General features: G+C 50.7%; 2 protein-coding genes across 3 annotated transcripts in view; both read right to left on the reverse strand.

Moving 5' to 3' along the window:
- Window positions 1–6,029: 6,029 nt before the first annotated feature.
- On the reverse strand, window positions 6,030–10,464 carry fsd1l (fibronectin type III and SPRY domain containing 1-like). 2 transcript variants are annotated; one of them, XM_007541706.2, is made up of 13 exons: window positions 10,346–10,464; window positions 9,709–9,804; window positions 9,483–9,614; window positions 9,310–9,411; window positions 8,729–8,751; window positions 8,391–8,512; window positions 8,109–8,318; window positions 7,933–8,031; window positions 7,728–7,857; window positions 7,051–7,136; window positions 6,686–6,940; window positions 6,492–6,580; window positions 6,030–6,307 (listed from the first exon to the last, which is right to left on the reverse strand). In XM_007541706.2, the coding sequence occupies exons 1-13, from the start codon at window positions 10,358–10,360 to the stop codon at window positions 6,203–6,205; spliced, it is 1,464 nt and encodes a 487-aa protein (XP_007541768.1). In that variant the 5' UTR covers window positions 10,361–10,464; the 3' UTR covers window positions 6,030–6,202. The 2 variants fall into 2 exon arrangements, with proteins under 2 accessions (XP_007541768.1, XP_007541767.1); XM_007541705.2 differs by having other exon boundaries at window positions 7,051–7,139.
- Window positions 10,465–11,128: 664 nt separating this feature from the next.
- The window catches only part of apc (APC regulator of WNT signaling pathway), an 11,615-nt gene continuing 2,692 nt past the window's right edge, over window positions 11,129–20,051 (reverse strand). The window contains exons 5-18 of the mRNA XM_016665837.1: window positions 20,034–20,051; window positions 19,793–19,906; window positions 19,614–19,676; window positions 19,492–19,542; window positions 19,313–19,399; window positions 19,051–19,228; window positions 18,775–18,975; window positions 18,358–18,453; window positions 18,131–18,270; window positions 17,968–18,045; window positions 17,779–17,895; window positions 17,480–17,694; window positions 14,576–17,405; window positions 11,129–13,583 (exon numbers count right to left, since the gene is read on the reverse strand). Coding sequence (XP_016521323.1) covers window positions 11,694–13,583; window positions 14,576–17,405; window positions 17,480–17,694; window positions 17,779–17,895; window positions 17,968–18,045; window positions 18,131–18,270; window positions 18,358–18,453; window positions 18,775–18,975; window positions 19,051–19,228; window positions 19,313–19,399; window positions 19,492–19,542; window positions 19,614–19,676; window positions 19,793–19,906; window positions 20,034–20,051 — 6,078 coding nt within the window. The 3' untranslated portion in view covers window positions 11,129–11,693. The remainder of the gene's footprint in view (window positions 13,584–14,575; window positions 17,406–17,479; window positions 17,695–17,778; window positions 17,896–17,967; window positions 18,046–18,130; window positions 18,271–18,357; window positions 18,454–18,774; window positions 18,976–19,050; window positions 19,229–19,312; window positions 19,400–19,491; window positions 19,543–19,613; window positions 19,677–19,792; window positions 19,907–20,033) is intronic.

Genomic DNA, 20,051 nt, shown 5'->3' on the forward strand with positions numbered 1-20,051 from the left:
TGGGACTTCCAGTCACCCCCAAACTGGAGCAGTGGCTCAAACAGATCCCAGGAACAACATCAGACATCTCAGTCCAGAAATGTGCAGTTCTAGGCACAGCCAAGATACTGGAGGAGAACCTGAAGCTCCCAGGCCTCTGGGAGAGGACCCGAGCTCAGAGGATGAAAGAGAGAGACCACCCACGGAGGGTGAGAGGGGAATTTTTTTTTTTAAGTCATATTTCACGAAGAAGAATTAACAATTCAACATTGATGTTTTACCTAATTATGTTTTTTTTATGTTTATGTAACTTCTACTTTAAGGTGTGATGATTTCAACAATTTGCAAGAACAGATGGATAAGTGGAGCAACGAGACTTTAAAAGTACTTCCATGCCACAGGTATAAAGTGAAACGAATAATAGATTTCAATAGTGATAGATGACATTACCTTAAAACTACGGTAGCCTCATAGTGCCAATTTGATTAGTAAATTGTATTTCTTGCAGTTGCCCTGCTCCCTGCACTGAAACGGAGGCCAAACATGAACGTGGTTTTTTGCATGGACTTCCCTGTTTGGTGCTGGAGTCAGGAGTTCACAAAGGACATGAATCTGATGAGCAATATCCATCAGCCCTGCCATCCATTCTGTCACTTCTTGGAGGAAAGTAAGAAATATCAACATTTCTTTCATGCTTGTGGCATATTACACATTTTTTGGGTTGTATGCCAGCCCCTATGCTTATAGAAGATGGATTGTCCTTTATGTCTAAAATACAAAAAATAATTAAACAAAAGATAAATAAAATCAATATTTATTAGCCTACAAATAAATAAACGAACAATAAAATAAAATATACAAACAAATAATAAATTGCTCCAACAGGTACTTATATCTGTATTTTCAAAAGAACTTTTATGTCTTTGGAAGTAACTCACAATTGATTTACATTGTGTTTATATAATAATTTCTGATCCATACAGTCAAAGATCAAATTATTTGAATGAAATTACTGTTGTGAAAAGCTGCTATGGTCCAAACAATCGTTTTTCATGTGCTTGGATGCTCAGAGAAGATAAACCCACTGCTGGTCCTGATATGGTATTGGTCCTTGAAGGTCCTTGAAGAAAAAATAAAAATCAATATGTTGTGAAATATCACAATGGTTGTTTATTTTCTGAAAGATAGTCAAAATTCTCAGTAACTTCGCATCATTTGCTCTAACTGTAGTTGTGTTGAAATGTTCCAGCCTCACATGTTGCATCATTTTAAAAAGCTGATTTTGGATCTTGTGCCATAAGTTAACAGGCGTTTTGTAGAAGTGGAAGATGCTACAGTCACTGGTCATGATCAATGGGGCCACTATTGTCATGATTTAGATTCTGTCTTTTTATATATTTATTTATTTAATTTTTAAATGTGGCTTTAGTAAAAGTGTGTTTTTTTCACCCGTTGGACCAAAGCTTTATTTTGATACTGCTGAGGAATAATCACCAAACAATAAAAGAGTTTCAAATGTTTCATAATGTATCGTGTAAAACAATTTTTTATATTAAACTAATTTTCTGTTATGTTTAATCAAACAGGTTTGAGGCAGCTGCTGTAACTTACCATCAAAAAATCACTTAGTGGGAAACTGGGGATGACAAACAGGCATTTCTACGACGGGCTGGCAGGATGAAGGAAACATGGGGGAGATGAAGGAGCTACAGAAGGGAGCATAAAAATACCACAAAATAAAACAAGTGTGGGGCATCGTTTGATCATCAGGGTAAGCTTTGGCAATTAATAAGATCATCACTGAGTTTTGCTAATTTATTTGAAGTAACATAAATAACATACAGTTTAAAATCAGTGTGTGTACAATAAAACAATATATATATATTTTTAACAACTTATAACCCCTAGAACCCGACCGACCCACCGGTGGGTCCAGCTGCCACGACCTCGGCTCGCTCTGTAAAAGGCTCCACGTGCCTTTAAAGTTTTTTTATTTTTTATTATCCGCTAAAAGAGGCTTTGATCTTTCAAAAACTATTCTGCATAAAGGTTTTGCCCAAAATGTTAAGTTTAAATTTATTTATACCCCCTGAGGGTGTAAGAGGTGCAGGAGAAAGCTGCCGAAACTGTGGAGGCAAGATGAGAGAGAAACGAAGAGCTGGTGAACTTCACTGTCCACCAAACGGGTGTGGAGGAAAATCTGAAGGTTGGAGATTTTCCAGTGAAGACCTGCAGGACTGAAACGTCCAGATGTGTCTCTGCTTCAGCACATTTGAGTAGAATAATGACGTCACTCGAAGGTCTTTGGTGTGTCTGACCACATATCGAAAAACTCTTTTTAATTTATTTATTCCTAATCCTTTGGATGTATATTATTTTTTAGTGTGTTTGTAACACTTCCAAAAAATGTGTTACTTTTCCTTTTTCCCATAAACTACAAGATAAAAGTATGTTAAAATGAAACGATTAGGTAATAATATAAACGCCAATAAAAAGCATGAATTGGACAGTAAGCAGCAATATTTAGTCTACAAGTAATCCATGGATTAATTCAGTTTAGATTTATTGGTTGCTTGTCACTACAAATAGTCACATAGTACATTTTTGAATTTGAATAAAAGCTAACCACCAAGACTGCAGAAATGATTTGTATTGTATCAGAGACAACAGTTGTTGTTGTGTTACATAAAGAGACAGATTTTCGTTTAGAAAGTAACTGCCTTTTTACAGGAAGTTCTGTCTGGTGAAATGATCCCACATTTCCAATTTCAGGAGGTTCCCATCATCTCTGATGACCAAACGATGATGCACCTGTCAGAGCTTCTGGACAGCGATGAAGCTGAAACAGCTGAAGTGATGAAGATGATTTCATTAGACAGGATCAAATACATGATGGATGTCCTGCTGCCTGAGGTCAGTTACTGGAATATCTTGGTGCATAATCTCAACATAGACATGGAATTACTCAGTAATTACATATTTTAATTAAAAAAGGCTTTTAAAATATAAAATAATCTATAATGATAAAACATACATATTGTAAAACTTACTAAATGACAAATCAAAAATAAACAATAATGTTTTATTTTATTTAAATTCCAACAGCAATTCACAACAAATGTCTTCACATCAGTTCATCCATACATTAAAACTGATCATTGTTACCAACAGTACAGTAAGCCTCGTAAATTTTTCAGAGTTTTTAAAAAAAGTTTGTTTTTAAGGAAATACAGCAGGTTGCATGGAGTGGACATGCAGCCTTGATTCCTGCTGGACGAAAGGTTATCAAGCAGTTTGGACAATAAAACAGTCAGAATATTCAGTATGTGGACCACATGGGGCCCTGCAGCCTTTTCATTCTGCATCCCCTCCAGTTTTACCTGTTCTTAATGTGTATTGAAAAAGAGACCAGCAGTGAAACGAAGACATTCCTCTCCAAAGTAGACAGGAGGGGGTGAAGAGAAGCATGGTGTGAAATAATAAAACATGTCAGCTTAACGAGAAAGGGAAAGTTTTTAATTTTTCTTTATAAAAATGTAAAGTCAATATTTTCTTTTGAAAAGAGTTTTACTAATTAAATATGTTGATTTCATAAAGGCATTGGGAAAAAAAGGGACTAAACTTGGCAGAGGCAGTGCAAAAAGTGGAGCATTAATGGAGGGGAGAGAATTAAAGGGATAGAAGCAATAAGAGTATAAAAATATCACATATAAATATAGCAAAATAATTTAAGTCATTCATAACAACATTTCTTTGTCGCAGTGAAAGAGAAGCACTTCTGATGCAGATCAGAGCAGAAATAGAAGAAATAGACCAACAATTAAGGAAAAGCCGTGAAATAAAACTTTTCCAAGTTTGACATTTGTTATTTTTTAAGCAAGGACATCTCATAACAATAGTGAATAGCCTATTTTCATTTTTTGTTTCATTCTGCTCAAAATCTAAAGCCAGGCACATTCAAATAACCCAATCCAGGATTGTAGTTTTCAGTATCATTTCTAGTGTGATCCAGAAGCCAAAAAATGGTGAAATTCAAACTTTATTGAGTTTTCACAAATCAGAAAAAGGTTTCACAGATCCCAATCATGGTTTTAAATATTCTGCTTGAAGGGGAGGATAATTTAGTCCAGGTTTGAGGTATAGTAGATTTTAAACTACAGTCAATTAATGATGCGGAAGGTAGTGAAAAATTAAGTGCAATCGCCCTTTAGCTATCGGAAGCTGGAATTGGAAACCGACTTCAGCTTCGTCTCTGATACTTTTTGTCTGTTGCTAATAAAAATGATCGATCAGCCATTGTTGTCATGGAAATCCTCACTGCGCCGCGGATTCCGGCTGGGGGTTTCTCCTCTTCGTGTTCCAGCTCCAAACAGAGCCGCTGCCGCTGCTGCGTGTTCATTCTTCAGGTAATCCTCCATATACAGAACAGAAACCATTAAGCTAAAAACTAATTACGAAGTGGATGCTACCAGTCGAACTTTGCATTAATTCCGCGATCTCACTGGTTTTGGCGCTGCTCCTCAGCAACAAAATCCATCCCATTGTTATTTATTGAAGATTTGAGATTTCCAAAAACACAGGAATCTAATGTTGCGTTTCGTTTTGTACGTCTGGAAGCTCATTCCCTCTCACATAACCGGAAAAGCCGGAAAAATATGGTTTACTAATTTTATCATAACTCTGGTTTTATTTGGCTCATTAACACAATTTAAAAACTGGTGTGTAGTTTATAATCTGCTCTTTAAGCTCAAGTTGAAAGTGAGACTGGGGGAGGCGGAGTCTGGCTGCTAACATACCAGACATGTTAAAAAGACTCTATAAGGCTACGGACAACTATGGTCTAACGTATCGATACTCGTGGATGAAAAATCGATACTTTCATAGGGTGGAAAATATCGATATATATCGCCAAATCGATTTATTTATAGCCATTAGCCTGTTTAGAATCGCTATGCTAACTCTAATCAGCTTAAAGTGAAAATGATTGTCTGTCTGTGTAAAGTTGAGAAGGATCTGCTCATGAAAACGGCTCTTTAAAGCATTCAGAACAACACAAAGACACAATCACAACAGTCTGATGATTTTATTGCCCTGGGACAATAACTCAGAAATAGTCCAAATAGTTTGGATGCATTTTAATTTCTTGGGAAGTTTCTGTTTATGTCTCAGTGGGGATGGAAAGAGAGGAAAACCTTTGGGCTGTTTGGCTTTTGCACTTTCAACATAGGTCTGATGTGAATTTCTGTCCCAAAGATATAAAACCTCAGATATTTCACAACCAGATATTAACATACACGGAGAAAAATCCTCATATTACAGCAGGAAGTGTCAGTATTTAGTGATGGATGAACTGATCGGGACGGTACTGCGAGGGAAATCCCGCATGTCCCTCGTGGGGCTCCATAGTCTCATCCTGCTGTTTGAGAAACATTTAGTGAGAAAATTAAAGAATTAGTTATTTATTATACAGGAAAGGTGACCAATTTGTGTCCATACTGGGCCCAGTTCTCCCAGTCTGAAACCAGTTCCCCTGACCAACCTGGACTCACTGGATCAGAACCAGAACTAGGTATGAAAATAAGTTTCAGTTTTTATTTACATTTTATTTAAATTATTCATAAATACCTCCATAAATTACTTTGGAATAATTTATGGAAATGATTAATAATTTATAAATAATTTCCAACTTATTTATAGATAAGTTGGAAATTATTTATGAATAACTAGTGACCACCCAGCCAATCAGAGCCCTCCTCTGCTTCCTGCTGGTTCTGACCCGCCTCTGGTTCTGGTGATGTTTCCCTGCAGGTCTGGACTTTGACTGGGCCGCACCTGAATACACCTGGGTGCGAATACTCAGGAGGCGTTTCCTCAATAACCTGGTTAATCTGGGGTGACATCACTTCCTGTCAATGTGACCAATGAGAATGCATCTCTTTCTGATACTGGCAGGAAGTGACCACATCACAATAAAAGCCTCTTTCCTTTAATAGCAGCAGCAGGTCAGAATTACTAGTGAAGAAACCAATGAAACCATCAGAGCGACCTCATCATGTTTAATGCTTTTAATGTGAAAGGTCAGCATGTTGATCTGCTCATCTTCCTGAGTACTTCACAATAAAAGTCTGAGCAAATCCATAAAATCTGCATAGATTATAATTTCATCTACAAGAAGCTTCTAGAAATATTTTCTATAATTAATATAAAATCAATAAATATCTAATCAGAGGGATTGATCTGCCGCTGCATTGTGATTGGACGACACAAAATTTCCCATGAAGCTTGGCACCTGCAGACCCGTTGCCACGGAGATTCCCCCGCACCACACCTGGAACACACATTACTACAATCAGTACTACTTAGTAGTACAGATACCACACTGTGTGGTACCACCGGGTACCTGTAGTACCTGTAGTACCCAGTGAGGGAATAGTACTAATGCTGCAGCACTAGTATAGTAGTAGTTCTATGGTAGATCTGCAGTAGTACTGCTGTAGTACTATAGTACTCACGGTGAAGGCGGGGACGAGCGGCTGCAGGAAGCGGCTCCTGAAGATGTGCAGCAGGCGAAGCCGATCGACGTCGATGAACATCAGTTCTCCTGAGGAAGAGGAGGAGGAAGAGCGATGACATCATCAGCTGTAAAACAGCTTCTGGATTTTATTCTGAAGGTCATGTGATCTGTTGTCATGGAAACCCAGCAGACCATTGTCATGGTCGCAGTAAACGCCGATTCGCTGCGGCGGCGGCCAATCCAAGGCCTTCGCTCGGTTGCCGTGTTTGGCTGCCAGCGCGCTCTGCAGCCATTGGCTGGCGTAGAGGCACCAGGAGGTGGAGCTCTTCCCTAATTGGTCAAAGCGTCCTAAGCTGCCCCGGTAGGCCACGCCCACACTGAGAGACTTCCAGTCAGCGAGGGGGCGGAGCTCCCAGTAATGACAGCCTCCATTGATCTCCTGGTCACCTAGGAAACAGAAACACAAAACTTAACCAAAATTACCAAAATAAGAGCCTTAAGTCCAACCAAGCAGCCTCTGGGCGGCCTAGTTAAACTAAAAAGAGTAGCTGCAGTACCCAGCACGGTGTAGGACTCCCCGGCGAATCGCTCGCGTCCGCCTCGACTTCCTGCTGTCTTATTGGGCGACGGAGTGGCGCTCCGGCTGCTGACCAATCAGAAGGAAGCAGATGTTAGCAGAGAGGAAACTCTGCGGCAGAACAGCCAATGAGGTCGACCCAAAGCGATGATGCGGCAGGAAGATGACAAGAACAGAAACGCTGATGAAAACCGACCACAGCTGGGGTCATGACCTTTAACCTTTAACCTCACACAACCATTATAGCAACAAATCTATCACAGCGGTGATGTCAGCGGTGATGTCAGCAGTGATGTCAGTGATGTGATTGGCTGCATGAAGGACATGGTGGATGGGGAGTGTGAATTGGCGGTTGCTAGGCAACAAGTGGGTGATAACAGTGTCTACCTGGAATGCAGAGGAGGCGGGACGGAGACTGAAGAGGGACAGAAAGGTCAGAGGTCACAGAGCAGCTGAGGAACAACTCACAACCAGGCACAACACCTGAACAGGTGCAGCGAACCTGTAAACTGTAAACCACAGAATCGAATCCAGCCTGAACACCGACACCTGAACCAGCTGGAGGGCACTGTTACCCTGGCAACAGGTGTGGGCAGGTCTATGACAGTGGGCGCGTCCAGGTGTGGGCGGGTCCAGTGAAGCGTTTCTCTTCCTCACCTGTTTTTATTCTCTTTGCCCCTGAGCCGTGCGTCGTGACCTTTGACCCCCTGGGGCTCCCATGTGACCGTGTCGCCCTGGATCTTGAGCTCAGCGTGAGCCGTTGCCGTATCGAAGCCGAAGGTAAACGCTGCCAAAACCACAGAAGAAGAAGGTTTCAGACATGTTTCAGAGTGAGTGCTCCCATCATGTCTGCTATATTTACCTTTGGTTTCCATGGCAACGGGCTCAGAGAAGTCTCCGGCGGCAGCCTTGTTTCGCGCCCGGACTCGGACGACGATGAATGGCGAATCAAACTTCAGACCTGGAAACGGAGGAGTTGTTGCTAGGCAACAAGACAGAGTGACATCACACATGGAGGAGCTCTCTGAAGCGTCTCACCTGAGAGCGTCACCTGAGTGTCTGTGATGTCACTGATCTTCTCCCAGCCGGCCTCCCCCACGGCTCTCAGGGCGCCGCCGTGGTTCGCCTTACGATGCTCAAGATCGTAACGCTCGATTGGCCCGTCGCCGTCGCTCGGTCGCCAGGTGACTGTGATGCAGTTATCACGGACGATGCAGCTGGAGACGTCGATCTCTGGAGCTCGGGGAACTGAAAACAAACTTCCTGTAAGGAGACGATCATAGCTGTTTCCATGGCGACTTGAGGGGCGTGGCTTCTGACCTGGCAGGAAGTTAAGGCGCAGAAGCCCCGCCTTCTCGCCACTGAAGTCGACAGTAAACTGCGACATGTTTTCTGACACCGCGGGCCGAGTGGCCATCCGGAACGCCGGAGCCATTGTTACCCTGGCAACAGCAGGGGGCGGAGCCGACAGAAGAGGGTGTGGCTAAGTGTTAGTAGGGGGCGGGGTTAGCATGTTAGCATGCAGATCAGAGCTTTAATCACAGGAAAAAGTTAGTTTCAAAAAAAAGGAATTGGAAACAAAGAAGAAACAAAGAAGCGACTGAGCAACTAAACGAAACATGGCAACCAAACAGGAAGTGTGTTGATGTGTAACCTACCGCTCTTTGATCTCCTTGGCTGCCTGAGAACAAAACAAAACATAAATATTAAAACAGTAATGGTGATTAGTAGGGAGTTTTCGTGTTCTTCTGCGGCGCCGTGGAGCCGACCCGACAGGCTGTGGTTCTGTCAGAGGCCACTGTCCCCCCTCCTCTACCTGTTTCTGTTCTGCCTGTTTGTATGGTTGCGTAGTGAAGATGCTCCAGTGTTAGATTTTATTGATATAATATAAAATGCAAATGTTATTTTATATATATTTTTTTCATTAGAATTAGTTTTGTTATAAATAAACATGGTGATGATGATGGGAACCTTCAGCACTCAGCAGGTAGCCCCGCCCACTCGGCTTCCTCCTGATGTGTGATCGGGTGAGCGTGCTCCAGTGTAGGTTGTCCAACATACGGTGTGCGGACCTAACCCGGCCCCCACATGTCAAGTTTCGGCTGCAGGCGTTTATAAAAATGGCGAAGCATAAAATCTGGCCTCTGTGATAAATTAACCGCCCTCCCTAATCTGTCCACTTGGGGAGCAGCTGAGTCCAGCTTCCAGTTTGCTAACAGGAAGTGAAAATGTTGCTTACCGTCAGAAACTCTTCTTCGTTGGTAATGGTCAGCGACTGATTGGCGAACTCCAGCAGCTCCTGGCAGGACAACAGGGCAGCCTTCCCCTCGGACAGCTGCCGCTGGAAACCATGGCAACCAGACGGTTTGATTTCATCAACAACAGCAAACAACCACAACGATGACATCATACCTGAAGCTCCGCCTCCTTTCTTTGCTTCTCCCCTTTGATGATGTCACAGAGCTGAGCTCCTCTTTCCTCCAAGGCGGAGCTTAGCTTCTCTAGCTCCGCCTCCAGCTCTGACATCACCTTGCAGGACTCCTCCTGATTGGACAGTTCATTCACAGCACTTCTTAGAACATGTGTTATTCCATTTAAGCCCCTCCCCCTGTTCTCGCTCAGCCAATGAGCTGCTGACCTGCAGGCCCGTCCGAGTGCCGTCAACCGAGTCCAGGAAATACTGGAGCTCTTCATTCTTATTGGCCAACGTGTTGATGATGCGGCGCAGAGCTTCCTGTTGGAACAAACAGATTCAGGTCACTGCAGCTCACCTGGCCTCCAGGTGGAACAGCTGCCCAGTCATGTTATCGTCATGGCGACCGGCGGCCACACTGACTCATGAAATTCACTCCAGATGTTTGGGACTCTCGACTAGTTCAAATTTATAAATACTTTATTGATCCAAAGACAAATTAAATGATATTTCCTTTTATCTCTTTATTTACAGCAGCAGATCGACGATCCAGGTTCTACAACAGCCTAGTTAAAGCTCAGACCTAATCTGACGGGATCTTCTGAACGGTTTGTCAACCACAAAGTCACGTTCCTCTCACTGATTCTCTCCGATCAGGTTGCCATGGTTACCAGATCAGCTGATCGGAGCGGATTGATCGTTTTACCGGGAGGAAACAGCTGATCCGTTTCCGGTCAGTCTAGAACTCGCGCTTCCAAAGGGAAGCTAACTGCTAGCAGCTAACAGCTAGCAGCTAACGGCTAGTTCCACAGTCTCTTTCGGAACCGCTGGTCCATTTGGGTCTGAGCCGTCCGAGTCTTACCTTCTGAGTGTCCATCACAGTAGGACAAGCGGAAATGACGTCTACTTGGAGCGCGACGCCACTTCGCTGCGGGCTTTCAGAGTAAAAGACCTTCGCTGCTCGTGACTCACGATGACTCCAAGAAGCCGGAAGAAGCTGGCGCCCCCTGCGGACCGGCAGGTACTGCAGGTTCCCGGTGTTGCTCCCCGGTCCGACCGGGTCTGGGTTTGGATCGGACTCAACCACCTTCAGAATTTTAACTGGTACTGGTCAGAACTTTCTCCTATGACTGGTTTCCTGAGTTTCTCTCGTTCGCAGTCAGCCTGCCTGTGGTTATCCGGAGCTGTCCCTGTAGTCATGATGCTATAGGACAAACTGACACTTCTCACTCCGTTATTTTCTATTTCAACTGCCGTTTTTTCTTTCCACAGAAGCTCCACCTGGTGTGTCGTTCTGATTGGCTGACTCCTTCCTGGAGGCGGGGCATTAGCTGACATGGCTGCCATCACCCAAGCTGTCCTCTATAGATCAGGGGTGCCTAAACTTTGCAGCCTGTGACTCTAAAATACACTGGTCATGTATTCCACTTTATTTAAATATGCTTCTTTGAATTAAATTAATTTATGAAAACAATTAAAGGGTGTAGTGTGTTATTTAATGAAGCTAAAGCTAAAACTCAAAAATAACCTTTTAATTTCAAAAGTTTTTTTTCCTTTCAGAACTGCAGGTGCTCCCAGGCGGCGCTGCAGCCCAGCCTCACCTGGGCGGCGGCCGGGTCACCAGGTGAGAAAAGAGACGCAGGAAGCAGCTTGTGTTGAACTTTATTGATCATCTGCAGTGAGTCTGCTGCAGCTCAATCGGTTAAATTAGCTGCAGTTTACAGCAATAACTTACGCTTTACAGTGTTACTCGTTTCCATGGCGACAGGACAGGAAGCATCAGGTTCTGAACAAAGCCAGGTACGCTGCCGGTTCTGTTGGGTACTGGTCCGAAAGGTACTGGTCCGATCAGAAGTTTAACTGAACCTGATCGGATCAAAGGTTAGTGGGTTAATCAGACCCGGCACGAAGGTTCTGGTTCTGGTGCCGGACCACAGACCGGGCTGTGTTCAGAACCAAACCTTCCAGACGCTACAGCTACCAGAAACATCACCTTCAGGTCGCCATGGGAATGCTGTTCTGAAGGGGCGGGGCCATGCAGGGCAGGGGGCGGAGCTAAGCGCTACAGACCAGTGGTATAAAAACATAGAAAGGTTCCTCTCAGGCAGGTGGGAGGAGCTAATCAAGCAGCAGCGGGATAGGGGTGGAGCCAAAACATTGAATCACTTCCTGTACAGTTCTGTTCCCAGACATCACTTCCTGTTCCAGACTCACACAGAAGTGACGATGTAGGAGCCGCGTTCGCCGCCGCCACCACCGTCTCCGCCCTTCGGCTCTCGCTTCTTGGTCACAGGGGTGGGGATGAGCGAGGGCCGCGCCGGCGTGGCCGACGTGCCGCCGGCAGGCTGCGTGGGGGCGGAGCTCAGCTCTGCGCCGTTCTTCCTGGGGCTGGGTGTGTAGTTGAAGGGACTGACGCGCGCCGCCACGGCACCACTGCGCGGTTGGCTGCGTTGCTGCTGGCGGTCAGGAGGGGGCGGGGCCTGCTCTTCCAGGCTCTCACAGCTCCGCCGAAGGTTGAGGTTGGAAGAGGACGAAGAGGAAGAAGAGGGGATCTTGGAGGGGGCAGGGCTATCGATGATGGGCGGGGAGTTGGCGGAGGTAGGCGAGCGCGCTGAGCAGGCGGACGGCGAGCGCGGGTTGTTAACGGGACAGTCCTCCAGGCGGACCCAGACATCCTCCGACTTGGAAGCCGTCGACTCGCCGCCGCTCTTTGCCTTCCGCCACGTCCCCTTGGCCTCACCGCGGCCACCGTCCTCACCCCGCCCCTTCTCGCTGGACTCGGAGGACGCCGACAGCACAGAGGAGGAGCTTCCCGTCCTCTTCCAGGTGCCGACGCGCGGCAGCGAGGTCGAGTGTTTCCCACCGCTCACTCCAGAGCCGCCGCCGCTGGCCTCACGCTTCCAGGTGCCGGTGCGGCTTATACGTGATGAGGTTACTTCCTGCGGGCGTGACGGGCTCTCTGAGTGCGAACGATGGGCGGCGGGGGGAAGTGGCGTCTCGGGGCTGGACTGCGGCTCCACAACAGCAGAGGAGGACGACTCCTCCAACTTCCTCTTCAGTGTGGGGCTCGGAGCTTCCTTGATGAAGGTCGACTGGCGGACTAGCGCCGGCTTCTCTGGCTCCGCCTTCTGCTTCCTGGAAGGGGCGGAGCCAGTGAGCCGGGAGGCCGATTCGCTCCTGGGGAGGCCTCCACTTTTAGGCACACCCTTGGCGGCTCTGGAGGAAGATGATGACGAGGCACTTCCTGGAGAGGCGGTACGTGGCAGCTGGGTCAGCTTTCCCACCTTCTGATTGGCCGGTGCAGAGGGCCGGGAAGGGGTGGAGTCTCGAGAGGACCCGCCCCCTCTGTCAGCAGTGTCGGTGCCTCCTGGAGCCTTGGCGGCAGCGGCAGCAGCAGCTCGGGGCTTGCTCCGCCCCCTGGCAGCCGGCTCCGCCCGGGGTTTACCTGTGATCAGACTGCGGTAGACCTTCTTCCCTCCGCGCAGGGCCTTCGCCTCCTCCTCTTCCTCCTCCTCCTTCCTCTTGACCTCTAGGCTGCTGCACTCACCAGGCTTCAGGATGCGGGCGCAGCGCTTGACCTGCAACGCTGCCTCGTTGTCCTCGGTGGTCCGGCCGGCCGCCGGCAGGTGGAACGGCGAGCCGACAGACTTCAGAGACAAGACGGAGTCGGAGTCTGAGGACGGCTGGCGGGACAGGGCCGAGGCAGCGGCGTTCAGGCTGCTAACGATGGAGTTGGCTCCTTCCTGGATGGCCTTCCAGTCGAAGGACTCAGAGTCTGGAGAGGGCGGACTGCGGGGCACCTCCGAAGGCTCCTCCTCCGCCAGGATGTCCTCATCTGCCTTGGCGAGGGGAACAGGGGCGGTGGGCAGCGTGGTGGCGGGTGACGTGGCGGTGGGAGATGCGGCAGTGGGTGGTGCGGTGGACTTCTTTTTCTTCTTGGGCATGGCGGAGCTGATGCACTCCTGCAGCAGGTCGTCCTCCGAGTCGATGCTGAGGGAGCTGAGGGACGAGTTCCTGGAAAAACAGACTGGCGTGTCCTCCACGTGAAACGCTTTGGGGGCGTAGCCGCTGGCCGCAGGGGGGCGGGGCTTCGACTCAACCTGCAGAGCACAGAGGGAACCATCAGACATCCTTCAGACTAACTAAGCCCCAGATCCTCTGGTTTTCCTGATAAACTGAACCTTTCTGTAAGGCTCTTTGATCACTTTGCCTCAGTGACTGTCTGATTAGTAGAGAAGCTAACGTTTATGTTGTACAGGCAGGCTTACTGCTAGCCGTACATAGCCAACATAGAAAGTAGGTAAAGTTCAGCTATCATGTTAAAACAAGCTACACTAAGCGATCGGCATGGTGACAGCTCCTGTTAAGGGTTGGAACCGGAGATTTAAGAGGCCTAGCGTCACGCGGGCCTCTATCTCGTGTAGGGACCCAGGTCCATGGGCGCTAACAACGCTCAGGCGTCACTGGCTCACCTTGAGGGCCGCCACCATCCTATGGCGATGGAGGGACGGCTGTCCCAGCTGCCCAGGACTGAAGCTGGTGCATGGAGGCCTCTGTCCTCTATGCCCTCACAGTCCTGGCCCAATTTGCTGCATGTCTTCCCCCTCTCCTGTCAGATCATGCTCAGATGGAGGCTGCTAGGGCAGAACCCTTTAGCAGTGAAACAATAGTGGCTGTAGCTAGCTGCCATAGCTGGCTGCCAGGATGCCAGGACCAGGCCTCTCAGTGCCTCTAGGAGCTGGGCCGACATGATGGAGGAAGAGTCCATGCCTCTGCTAGTTGAGGGTCTTATGGAGACAGAGGAACTCCAAATGGAGGTAGATGCTAACCCGACCTCCTCACACTGTTGGACGATGAGGAAGACTCCATGTTCCCATTTCAGACCCATCAAGTCCACCGATGCCTGTGGGATTTAGTTTCAGGCTTGGCTTCAGTGTAGTGAAGCCCAGTGGAGAGAGGAACAGACCGCTGGGGACTTTGGGTTGCTTAATGTAATCCCTGCTTATTCAGGAAGAAACCTACCGACCCCTCGTCCCACCCGTCTCTCCTGTCCCACCCGTCTCTCCTGTCCCACCCGTCTCTCCTGTCCCACCTGTACAGCAGGAAGTGCCTCCTCCTCCTCCTCTTCATCGTGCTGCGGGGGCTGGGCGAACTCCTTGTTGTTGTTCTCCTGGTCGATGTCGCTCAGCGAGCTCAGCGACGGGTTCCTGGAGAAGCAGACGGGCGTGTCTTCCATGGAGAACTTCTGCTTCTCGTCCGCCACCGTCTGATTGGCCGGTGGTTTGGTGCGGGGGAAGATGGTGACTGTCTGCTGCTTCCGCTTCCTGTTTTCCTCCTCCTTGCTCTTTCTGTCCTCACCGTCCTTCTCACCGGCCTCGTCTTCTTCAAAGTCCAGAGAGCTCAGCGAGTCATTGCGTGAGAAGCAACATGGCGTCCCCTCGATGGGCGTGTAGTGGCGAGGCGAGTCGAAGGCGAATCCCGGCTTGGGCTTGGTGGCTGTTGCTGCGATGACACCATATGGCCCCCGCTGAGGCATGGGCTTCACAGGGGAGGTGGGCTTCTTCTTCACCTGCGGCGGTGTTGGCGGAGACACAGTTGGGGGCGGGGCCTGGCAGCGCTCGCCGCTGTCTGGCATTCTGATTGGCTTGCGGGGCTTGGCTTTAGGCATGGCGGCGCTGATGCACTCGGCCAAAATGTCGTCGCCGTTCTCGCCCTCTGGGACCGCCGGCCGGGTCCTGGGGGCTGACGGGGGCGGGGCCGCCTCCTCATTGGGTGGCGAGTCGATGGTGAGGTCGCTGAGCGATGTGGCGGTGGAAAAATTGAGCGGCGTTCCTTCCACACAGTAAACGCGGGGCACTTCCTCCAGCAGTGGTGGCACCTCCTTCCTCTGCGGTGGTGGCGGCCGGCTCTGGGGTGGGAGGAGCTTGTAGACAGGAAGCTGGCTGGGTTTCCGTGGTGCCGCTGGCGGAAGCTTCTTGGGCTTCTGGGAGGACTTGGGCATGGCCATGTTGATGCACGCCACCAGGATCTCATTGTCATCGTCAGATTCGTCCAGAATGGGCTTGAGAGGCACCGGCTTCGCCTCCTCGCTGCCTGCGGCCGCCGCCTCCTTCATCTCTGCCGCAATGTACGGCTCATCCAGACTGAGCGCGCTCAGACTGGAGGCACGGGAAAATCCGTGTGGTGTGCTCTCCGTAGCAAAGTGTAGCAGCAAGTCCCCCTCCTCCCCCTTCTTGGCGCCTTGTGTCGGCGCATCGCCCTGGGCGGGGGGCGGCGGTGTCTTGGCACGACTGGGCGGCATGGTCTGGCCCGGGCTGTCAGGCAAGTCGCTGGGGCTCACCACGCCGCTCGGCTCGCTGCTGCACGGCTCGCTGGAGCGCACCGAGCTGGCGATGGACGACGTGGAGAAGCTGTCCAGCGAGCTGACCGATGTGCAGCGGCTGAACATCAGCGGCGTCTCCTGCGCGTACGGTGGCTCCGGAGGGCTTTTGGGGGTCCTGGCGCCCGACGATGAGGTCACGTGGTGGTGATGGTGATGATGGTGGCCATGGTGGTGGTGGTGGCCCCTTCGTCCTCTTGTGGATGGCACGGCCGACGTCTGACTCTCCGCCTCCTTCTGCTGCCGTTGCTGCTGCTCCTGAGCATCTTTCTCGCTGACAGGAAGTGTCGGGTAGTCGTTGCCACCGCCGCTGCCTTTACTCTTCCTCACGACATCAGCATCTTCATCTTCCTCAGAGGACAGAGAGGATAGGGAGCTACCCCTGGAGAAGCAGATGGGTGTATCCTCCACACAGTAAGTCTGCGTTGACTCCTGGTTGCTCTTGACCGCAGAGCGCGTGGTGACCGGCAGGGGGCGGAGCTTGTTGGTGGAGGAAGAAGTGGGAGGAGCTAGCGAGGGGATGGCAGTCTCTTTGCGCGCCGACTCATCTCCATACTTCAGGCTATAGTCGATCGGCTGCTCTGGTACGGCGTCACCACCATAGGAGGACGTTGCCGAGACGACGACGTATCGTGGCGACTGTCCTGCTGCCATGCGGCCACTGCTCTCCCCCGCCTCGCCACTGTTGCCACGGCGCAGCCGGGTGTCCTGCTGGCCGTCCTGGCTCGGACTCTGCCGCCCCGAGTTCAGCTGCTCGTCAGAGTACTTCAGGCTGTAGTTGATAGGCGTGTCCAGCTCAGCGCCATCATCGTCTGCCATGTGGTTGGCGCTGCGTATCTTATGCGCCAGGTCGGCCGGGTACTTCCTGTAGACGCAGCACTTGTTGGCAGCGCTTTCGTCAGAGGAGTAGAAGACGTCGGAGGATGGTTTGGTCTTGCCGCGGTTGCCGTAGCCATCAGTGCTGGTCACGCTGTTGAGGCTATCGCTGGAGGCGCGCACACTGGGCGGGAATGCCGGCCGTGCGTATGTCACCTCCTCACTTGCTCTCTTTGCTCCCTCGCCGCCTTTCGGGCTGGACAGTACTGGCGTGTTGGTGTAGGAGCGTGGGGTGCTACCTCCAGCGCCGTTGCAGCTCCGCCCCTTCCTGTTGGCGGCTTTGGGGCTCAGGTTGTCGATGTTATCGAAGGTCTCTGACAGCTGCTGGGCGTCCAGCTCCTCAAACAGCGCTTTCTGCTTGCGAGCGTGGAGCGATGGTGCGCCGGCGCCAGGCGACACCACACTGGTGTCCTTGTAGCGTGCAGGGCGGTTGGCCATTAGGTTACGCAAGGCGGCAGCGCTGCCCATGGCGATCATCTTGTGGCGGGAGTGGATGAGATTGCGCAGCATGCCCACAGCACCCAGCTCCCACAGCGTCTCCTGGTCGCGGGCGTCTCGCGCAGATAGGTTCCACAGTGTGCCGCAGGCATTGGACACGATGGTCAGGCTGTGCGACTTCAGGTGCTGCAGCAGAGTCGGCAGGCAGCCGTGCTCCCGCAGGATCTGCCTGCAAGACGAGACATAGGGATTCAGCATGCCTTCTGTCAAAGTGCCCCGCCTCCTCAGGAGCGCTGGGGTTACCTGTGCGCCTCGTTGGTGGCGATAAGGCTGGAGACGTTGCGCAGGATCCCTCCGCCGCTCTCGATGATGGCGAGCGTGTTGGTGTGGCTGCGGTGTGTGAGAGTTCCCACCAGGAAGCCCAGAGCGCCGTCCACCGCGCAGATGTCCGCCTTGTTCTCTGTGCAGTGAGCCGACAGGTTCCAGAGCGCACTCAGTACGGACTTCAGCGTCGACTCCTGCAACACCAGGAAGAGTGATGAGAAGCAGCAGACTGAGCATGCTCAGTAGATCTCTGGGATCAGGTGATCATTTGTTTGTACCTTCTGCACTTCAAGAGCACAGCCCATCAGCGCTCGCACGCTGCCAACCTCACGCAACGTCTTCTTGCTGTTGACATCAGCGCGCCATGACAGGTTCCTCAGGACACTGGCTATCACCTGGAACAGCAAGACACTGGCTATCTCTCGGAGCAGCGGGCCCTATCTACCTCCTGGAGCAGCTGAACGTACCTGCTGCAGGTCTTCGCTCTCAGACTTGAGCTGGGCCACCATGGCTCTCATGCAGCCCTTCATGGAGCACAGCGTGGCCTGATAGGAAACGGCAGCACGTCATTGGCTGCTCAGGGACAATAAAGGCGGTTTTATTGTGTTCTATGGAGGAGCCTGCTGTTACCTTATTGGCCACGTCTCCAAAGGTGAGGTTGGTGAGTGCCATGCCAGCGTATCGCCTCAAGGTGACGCTGTAGTGGTCGCTGCTCAGCCCAAACATCTCACAGTCCACCTGCAGCAGCTCTGCCACCGCCTGGAGGCCTCCTGCAGGTACACAGAACTGGGTCAGAACCAGGTCAGAACTGGGTTTGAAGCCGGTCAGAACCAAGTTAGTACCAGGTCACAACCCACCCAGCTCATTCATGGCGTGGCGGTGCTCCTCATCAAAGGACAGCTTCATGAGAACGCAGACGGCGGGGCAGATCTGATGCTCCACAGGAGACGGCACTGCAAAGACATCACACATCAGGACACGACTATGCTATGCTACGCTGAGCTATGCTACGCTGAGCTATGCTACGCTGAGCTATGCTACGCTGAGCTATGCTACGCTGAGCTATGCTTCGCTGAGCTATGCTACGCTGAGCTATGCTACGCTGAGCTATGCTATGCAGCGCTATGCTACGCAGCGCCATGTGGCGAGATGTTTTGCTATGATATGCTACATTGCTCTATGCACATGACCAGGTGCTGCACTGTGGGGCATTATGATATGCTACGCTTTGCTATGCTACACGGTGCGGCACCTGGTCATGTGACCGGACTCACTGGGGTTGTCCTCCTGGTCGACGCCCCTCTCGTGGCTCTCCTGCCAGCTCCAACACGCCTCGCAGTAATGGCGGACCTGCTCCAGCAGGTGCAGTACCCGGATCTCGCGCCGCCCGCGCTTGTCGTCTGGCTGGCTGTGGACGATGTTGTGCAGAGCGGCTGACGCCCGCGCTCGCGCCTCCTTGCTTCCGCGAGAGTTACCTAGGCGACCGCACAGTAGTGAACACCGACGGAGGAGTCCGCACAAGGTCGGGGGCTGTGGGTTGGGGTGGTTACCTAGCAACAGGGAGTCCTTGTCGTTGCCGTGCAGCAGCTGGATGAGCAGGGGCAGACAGCCAGACTGGCGCATGGCAATGCAGGAGTCCTGCGAGCTGGACATGGCCAGCAGCGTGCGCGACATGTCGTCCTTGTCGTGAGTCCCCAGCATGGACAGCAGGCTGTACACCATCTCCACCTGCAGGGGGCGACACAGAGCCCCATCTTGTTCGGCTTCTCACACACCTGTGCCGCGCACACACACACACACACACACACTCACCTTCGTTCCAAGGTGGCTGGTGATTCGTCGAGGCACTGAGTAGTTCGTCTCATTAGCAGACTCCTGGTCCAATCGGCTGCTGGAGCTCTGGAAGAGGAAACCAGGAAGTAAACATGGCGGAGGAAGAAACAGTTAACCAATTACTACTACTACTCTAGTAGTAACCTCTGCATTCTCACCTGAGCTCCAGCCAATCCACTACCGTCCCCTGCACTCTGAGTGCCCTCCACCTGCAGAGACGCCATGTTGGTCAGCTAACAGGTGACTACTACACAGGTGAGCAAGCAACAGGTGAGCTTACCTGCAGTCGGGTGCCCAGCTTCACGATGTCTTTCTCTATCTGCTGAATACGAGACACACGAGCCTGAAAACACACACACACACACACAGCTTATGAGACGAGTCTGAACCAACACTGTCCCCCGTCCTCCAGCTGACCCCCAGGTGACCTCCAGCTGACCCCCAGGTGACCTGTTGTACCTGAGCTCTCCTCTCCATCTCCTGACAGGACCCCAGCTGCTCCTCCATGGCTGAGCGGATCTGGCGAGCCTCAAACTCCAGCTGACGGCGACTCATGTCTGTCTGCAGCGTGAACTGGTACGGACAGACGCTCATCACTACTACATCTCCCAGCATGCACTGCGCTCATCACTACTACATCTCCCAGCATGCACTGCGCTCATCACTACTACATCTCCCAGCATGCACTGGGTCTGCTTACATTCTCGGTGAGCGGCAA

The sequence above is a fragment of the Poecilia formosa genome, unplaced genomic scaffold, assembly GCF_000485575.1.
Source record: "Poecilia formosa unplaced genomic scaffold, Poecilia_formosa-5.1.2 Scaffold626, whole genome shotgun sequence".
In the NCBI taxonomy this organism is placed as follows: Eukaryota; Metazoa; Chordata; class Actinopteri; order Cyprinodontiformes; family Poeciliidae; genus Poecilia; species Poecilia formosa.